The 7,127-nt window shown below is 44.8% G+C and overlaps 1 protein-coding gene across 2 annotated transcripts; it reads left to right on the forward strand.

The window, feature by feature from the left end:
- Window positions 1-36: 36 nt before the first annotated feature.
- Window positions 37-6,418, forward strand: sap30bp (SAP30 binding protein). Of its 2 annotated transcripts, XM_077739568.1 has the most exons (11): window positions 37-212; window positions 605-726; window positions 843-893; window positions 1,507-1,546; window positions 3,632-3,720; window positions 4,687-4,778; window positions 4,859-4,971; window positions 5,052-5,110; window positions 5,687-5,783; window positions 5,864-6,009; window positions 6,098-6,418. In XM_077739568.1, the coding sequence occupies exons 1-11, from the start codon at window positions 68-70 to the stop codon at window positions 6,113-6,115; spliced, it is 972 nt and encodes a 323-aa protein (XP_077595694.1). In that variant the 5' UTR covers window positions 37-67; the 3' UTR covers window positions 6,116-6,418. The 2 variants fall into 2 exon arrangements, with proteins under 2 accessions (XP_077595694.1, XP_077595693.1); XM_077739567.1 differs by having other exon boundaries at window positions 5,864-6,418.
- Window positions 6,419-7,127: the final 709 nt, after the last annotated feature.

Genomic DNA, 7,127 nt, shown 5'->3' on the forward strand with positions numbered 1-7,127 from the left:
TGGCGTTGAGTTACAGTAGAAAACTAAATTTCCCAGGGTTCTTTAGTGCCGACGTCATTGGACGGGGATGACGTGTTTGACCTGCGCCCGATACCGAGGCGGCATACACAAGGCAATGGCCAGCGGGAAAAAAAGTGCTCTTCTCTCCTCTTTGGCGGACTATGGAGACGACTCCGAGGCTGACGACTCTGAACCCGAACCAGAAGAGACAGGTAGAGACAAATTGGTTTACATACGACTAAAGGCTACGACGTTGTGTCCTACAAAGTTGGTGCGGTCTCTTAATTAGCCACCTAGCTAGCTCGCCACCAACTCCAAGCTTTTTGGCGGTAAAGTCCGTAAAGACCGTACTACATCGCTGTTATAGAAAAGAATTAGCGAGTCATTCCGAAGTCGTGCTATTTTAAAACACTCGGTGTGGCAAACGCAGCTAATTCAGTCAAAACAACACGTATGTTTTGAAATTCAGACACCTATTCATGCCTGAAGTGGGGGCTTAGGGTTATTTTTCTCACTGCTTATATTTATATTGAACAGTTCTGTTTCGTGTCTAACGTGTCTTGTTTTTTGTTGTTGTTTGAATTCTCCTCGGCCTGGCTGTCAGAAGAGGAACAGGGCGGAACAACTGGCAAAATTGTGTTCGGCTACGCTGACGAGGAACTCAATCGGACAGAGGACGTTGTTGACAAGGAGTCTGAAAACGAAGACAGTAGAGAGAGTAACTCGGTCAGTCGTTGAAAGTGGCTCAAGTCTTCATGGATTACCTCTGCGTACTGTTGTGTTGTTTGTACAAACACTTGTCGGGGTTATTTAGTTAACCCCCTGATTTTTTCTTTTCATAGGAAGTGACGAATGACGAAACTGACGAGGGAAAGGACGCTGAAGATGTTGAGGTATTTGAGCAACCATCTGTTCTTGCAGGACTCATTTAAACCCCCTCAAATCCCGTCTAAGCAATCGATCGTGATGAAAGTACTTTCCCACGAGGTGGTGCTGTTGGGCGTTATTTCCGCGTGACCGTTTCTTGTAAATAAGATGACAAATCCAAGCTGGCATTTATCTCTCTCTACCTACCTATCGCCACGTGTCCGCCAGATTATGAGCTTGTTTGATAGGGGTGACTTTGATCGGATTAATCTTGATAGATTTTAAAGGCCGTTCTTCATGAACAAACTTTAGGAGGCAAATATTTTTTTATTGCCCTCTCGCAGGTTTGCTGCGCCTACATGTTTCTAAGCGCCACTCTCCTGTCAAGTCACGTGACCTGGCACAGACAGGACAATGCTTTGATGTGGCCGCACCGTTGCCAAGCGATAACGTGAATAACAGCACTGTTCCTCTGTGCCCAAGGCGTTATGCAGTCAGAGCTGGCATTGTATACTTTAGGGCAGGGATAGGGAAACTATGGCTCGGGAGCCACATGTGGCTCTTATGATGGGTGCATATGGCTCTTAGCTAAAATATGGAAACCAGTGAATGAAATATGTTCTTTTTCTTTTCATGTAGGTATCAGAAGTGGAAACAAAGGACCCCAACGAACTGGTCGGTAAGTACCATTTCACACAAAAGCATTTAGCCTCAGCTCATTCCATGACAAAACATCACCTCTGAGTCTGACAGCAACAAAAAAACAAGCTTTTATTAATCCCCCTAAAATGAATATCGCCCTCGTTGACAATCCCGTGCAGTAGATGTGTGCAAAACTAACTGGAGTCTTAAAAGACTCTTTGTCCGCTATTTGAAGGTGTCATTTGGCAACACTTGGCGTAATCGCTGACCCTCGCAGGTGTGTGTGTGTGTGTGTGTGTAAGATATCAAGCAGGAAGTGAGTGATACAAGGAGTGGCCAGCAGCACACGGCGTTCCCACTCGGCTCTTTGTTGATTCTGGCCTGCAACCTTCATTAAGAGCGCCTATCATTCAACTGGGCTGCGGGCTTAAAAGCTGACCAATCTAATCAAGAAAAAATCATTGCCAAGCACCTCAATGTGTGTGTGTGCCGTCCACTTTCCTGACTTTTCAGCCTGGATTGATCAACCATAGGGAATGCGCTTGTATTTGTTGTTGTTGTTGACTCCGTTGCCACTCCCCAGCGGACGCTTAGCATTTCGTGTCGTCTGACAGTAAATGTCGCGGCCTGTCAACGGGCTGAAGACAGCTCTTTGTCTCCTGAGTGAAGGGGCACACATTGAGAGACCCGTTTTGACATCCAGCAGAACAGATGCCACTTGTCAGCCAGACAATGATCTGCTTTCTACGCGCTGGTTAATGCCGCTCTCGTCCCTCATTGGGCCCTTCCGTTTGTTTTATCATCTCGTCCGACGCAGCGACGCATTTATCAAAACGTCCCCTCTCGACTTCCCCGACAAAGGCTGTTGCCGCCACAATGTTTTATTGTCCGTGACGGTTGTTTACGTCCTCCGCATGGACTTTCCCCTCCCCGGCCTGTCGGTGGCAATAGTTTTTTTCTCTCCAAAGGACTGTCGGTAAACTGTACAAGGTTCAGCGTAGCGCGGTGCGATACATACACGTGCCCACGTGGATTAGCGTTCCTTACACATCAAATAGAGTAAGCAAAGACCCGCCACACCTTTTTGGTCGAGCGCTAACCGCCACCAATACAGAGGATTGTGCACTTTTGTGACTTTTTTAACCCGATTGTCATGGAGTGGAAGGTCAAGATTTCAAACGGAGCAACATCTCTGTCTTTATTTTGCCCGGATGAACGTTAGCCATTCCAAAATATTCTTCTAATCTAAAAGAAATGTTGTGCTTGCTGTGCTAAAAGTCACCTACTTGGTAGTTGATGAAACATCTAGCCAAGTATGAACTTGTCTGAGATGCAGGGAATACCTCCCTCCCCTTTTGCGCCCGTCCACAAAACAGCGTTTTGCAAGCCCCACTGTGAGCGTGACAGGCAGCTGAATGAGCGTATAAGTCAAGTGTCTAGTTGTAAAAAGGTATTACTCCATGGAATGTCTGGCCTCCTGTCAAGAAGACTGCAAAAAGTCAACAGGCTTCAAATGGCTCTAAAGGGAATGATGGAGGTAAAAGGGGGGGGCCCTCCTTTGATTTGACAATCTACTCCGTGATTTGAAAAGCACTTTTCACATTAAAACGGACTATTTTTCTCCACCTTAGACCAGGATATTCCAGCCAGCTTTAGAGAGGAGACTTTTGGCAATATTAGGAGTGCAATCGGTAATCAGTGAATTGCAATCAGCTGCTGCTTGTTTCGTCCCATCCCCCGTTGATTCAAGTGTCTGTGGAAGAGAAAGTTGCAGCCACAGCCACCCTTGAGGATGGCTTTGCCCAACCCCCGCCTTAGACTGAACATTTTCAGCCCTCATCTGGACAAAAAAAAACCCACAACACTTCATTGATATAGTCACAGTTACTTGCATGACAAGCATTGCACTTGTTATCATTGATATAATCACAATTACTCGCACTTTTGGAGTTTGATTTCATTAATAAAGCACAGCACATATTAAAGAACCTCTTTATATTCATGTTAACAAACATATATAGATGTAAATATGTAAGATGGTAGCTTGGGTCTAATTTTCATCATCTATTGGCATCATGGACAATAGAAAGAGCTCATATTGTTTTGCTTTTGTTCCCCACAGCTCTGTTTTCAGAGAAGGTGAGAAACATGTCACCGGATGACATCAGAATTCCAGCCGAGCCCTCGGGACGCTGCTCCAGCCAATTACAGGTATCCACTCCTCTCAACTTAAGTCATGTGTCATTCATCTGATCGTGCACGATTGTTACTAGCAGACTATCTTCAATCGGAGAGTTGAGTGGATCTGTTTAATTCTGAGATTTGTGTGCTTTTTTTTTCTCCCTCTGCACACCTCAAACGCCGCAGGACATAAAATTGTCCCGCTCAAAGCGTGTTATTTGGCTCTGACTGCTTTAGAAACAGTCGCTACTTGCCCCTTATGCAAGTGGAGTTTTTAAAAAAAAAAAAACATCAACTCCTAAGCAATGATGTAAATAATACAGCCAAGACATTGGCCAACTGATATATAAAGCAACAACATTTTTCAGCATTGGTTAAATTGGTAAAAATTCTCTCCTAAATGGAGAAAGTAGCAGTCAAATTAGTTCTGGAAGGTGCCTTGACAGGTTGGGACACAAGTCAGATTTAGTAAGTCAGCTTAGTTCACTTTTTCTCCCCGCCAGGCTCCCACTCCCATAACTATCTGCTGAACTAATGATTCACTTTCCCCTTTTTTGTCCTGCTCTCCGTGGCCCGGGGGCAAGAAATGCTTTGGCGTTAGCAACATTTCTTCTATTCTTTGGACATTTCACAATGGCACTTCCTTTTGATCCCGTCCCTCGAATTTAGCTGCCGAGAAATTTGGTTTGACTTCAACTGGGCGCTGGGTGTGCCTTGAACGAGATAAGGGGTACGAATGCCTATTTGTAGCAACTGTGGAAATAACTTTGCCTGTCATTAAGGGAATTTCCTGCTTTCCTTATCTCTGAGCAGTATTTCCTGGCCGCTTGACCGATAATAACGTCAATACTGCTAGCTAGTATTCAATTACTGTGTCTTTTTCCCCTCCTTGACAGAAAAAGCCAAATACCTAAAACCTCCTCTCTCAATTTAAATGTTTTAATGTTCTGAACTCATAGTGTTTGTCTCCCTCTCTCTGTCTTGTTGTAATAACAGGAGAAGATCCACAAATTGTACGAAAGGAAGCTCCATGGAGATTTTGACACCAACAGCCACATTCAGAAGAAAAAGGAATTCCGAAACCCAAGGTTTGCACCTGGTAGAAAAAAAAAAGAAATGGCTCAATCAGTCAAAATGTCATATTGGACATGTCTTTTTCTTCTTTTAGTATCTACGAGAAGCTCATTCAGTTCTGCAGTATAGACGAACTGGGCACCAACTACCCAAAAGACATGTTTGATCCTCACGGCTGGTCAGAGGACTCTTACTACGAAGCCCTCGGTACGTTAGTCTCTTCTTGTTTACGGCCTTTTTTAATTTTGTGGTCATTTCATCTCAATACACGCCACTTGTTCTTTCAGCAAAAGCGCAGAAAGTCGAGATGGACAAGCTGGAAAAAGCCAAAAAGGAGCGCACCAAGGTGAGCTCATTTAACTCCTAGCCAGGATACCAAGTATTTTTTACCTAAGCAGACCACCTTTGTTTGCCTTTACCTGTAAGAACTAATGAGTCTATTTCATAAAGTATGCACGGCTATCATTGACACATGCTGCTGTCACCAACCAGCACCAACAACAAGATCATTCCAGCAGCTGCATATTAGTCAGAAATACAACTAGAAAGAACATGTAGTAGGCTAGAGTTGCTCATTTCTTCTATCTGTGAAATGTACTCTCCGCGGTATGCACGGTAAAATTAGAGTGGGTGAAGAAAAGAGAGAGAGAAAAAAAGAATTGTTGGAATGTATCATTTTATTAAATACTGCTTGTCCCTTCCAGCTAAATCCCCATAAATTCTACGTCCGGGTTGTCTCCACTTTTCAGGAAATGCCAAAATGGAGTCTTCAATTTGGCAGCAGGGCTTGTTCTATGCGTGGATAGTTAGACTGTTTATTTGTGGAAGAAAATATCAATATCAGGGATTAGAGACTGCTAAAGTTGTTAGGGAACAGTGGGTAGCATCGCTTTCTCCTCACAGCGGGTGTCCTTTTGTCCAGATTGAGTTTGTCACGGGGACAAAGAAGGGTTCCAACCCGTCCAACTCTTCGTCGTCTTCCACCAACAACAGCAGCGGCACCACCGCCACCGCCACAGGTAGACGCCGACCTTTTTTTGTGGTGGGACAAAATGCTAAAGTGGAGCAGCCTTTGACTCCAGGTCCCCCTTTTTTTCAGATTGCCAAAAGAGGAAGAGCAAGTGGGACTCGGCCATCCCGGTGACCCTGGCCCAGCCCACGCTCATCACCACCACGGCCACCCTGCCGGCCGTGGTGTCGGTCACCACCACGGCCAGCGGCACCAAGACCACCGTCATCTCCGCGGTGGGCACCATCGTGAAGAAAGCCAAACAGTAGAGCCGTCGGTCAAGTGTAAAACTAACTGACTATCTTGAAATGCCCCGACGCACAGACCGTTCAGAAGGCTTGAGCGTCTCCCTCTTTTTCCTTCCGGGATTGTAATCTGCGGTTTGCCACCGGAACCCGGCGCAACTCTTGCTTCTTCTGCAGCTGCCGGCGCCGCCGCCGCCATTTATTTGCTCTCCACAGTTTGGGAACTGTCAAATGAACAATATGTCAAATACTGTAAATGAGAAATTAGACATCAAGTGCTGGCGTAGCCAACTGCTTCCTGTAGACAAATATAAGGTAAGAATTTGACCTTTTATTTTATACTTTGTAAATACTGTGTTGCCGATGTGGTGAATAAATAAATCACGTCTTTTCAGCCAAATTACGTTTAGCACTGCATTCCTTTCCCGTGGCAAACGGTAACCAAAAATGCTGATAAAATAAAAGTATATTTCTTATGTGTTTACCAACTTGATCCTGGGCCACTGTGCATTTAAAGGTGCACCACTTGGTATCTGCCGTAATATTCTTTATGGATGTTTGCGGTCCAATAAATTGCGTCACCCATTAGATTTGGGCGTCGCGCTTATGTCGACTGATCACGTTTGGTCACGGGGACAAACAATGGCTGCCACGTGGACGCAAGTCCATGTAATCCAACACTTGGCATTAATTCTGCTTTATTCCCCTCCCACCTTTTTTGCCAATTGTTGCAGCCGCGTGACATTTGCAATGCAGGACCCAAATAAGAAAATTTAAAAAACTAGCCATTTATTAGGCACCCGCTTTTAAAACTCAGTCATTTTTTGGAATGCCATTATTTTTTATCACATTTTTTTTTTTTTTTGTCGTTCATCAAAGTTTCACCCTCAGCCGATTTAATTCAATTATTTTAGGGGGGCGTCAGAGTCGGTTGGGGTGGTGCATTGGCTGTTCCAAAAGGGGCAGCCTGTTTTTTTCCTCATGTAAATTGGTGCAGTGGGCTCAGAGCAAGTGTGGGAGTGGGCAGAGAGAAGGAAGGGCCACTTGCCAGACTAAAAACAAACTCTTTTTAGCTCTCAACTTTTCCTGTAGTTTTTTTGAAGGGCACA

This window comes from Stigmatopora nigra, chromosome 18 (assembly GCF_051989575.1).
Source record: "Stigmatopora nigra isolate UIUO_SnigA chromosome 18, RoL_Snig_1.1, whole genome shotgun sequence".
NCBI classification, from domain to species: Eukaryota; Metazoa; Chordata; class Actinopteri; order Syngnathiformes; family Syngnathidae; genus Stigmatopora; species Stigmatopora nigra.

What these genes read in the sequence shown, in the direction of transcription:
- sap30bp (XM_077739567.1), top strand. Translation starts at nt 68, where the DNA reads ATGACGTGTTTGACCTGCGCCCGATACCGAGGCGGCATACACAAGGCA. An exon ending in ACAGTAGAGAGAGTAACTCG is followed by an intron (nt 727 to 842) that starts GTCAGTCGTTGA and finishes TTCTTTTCATAG; the next exon opens with GAAGTGACGAATGACGAAAC. An exon ending in AAGGAATTCCGAAACCCAAG is followed by an intron (nt 4,779 to 4,858) that starts GTTTGCACCTGG and finishes TTCTTCTTTTAG; the next exon opens with TATCTACGAGAAGCTCATTC.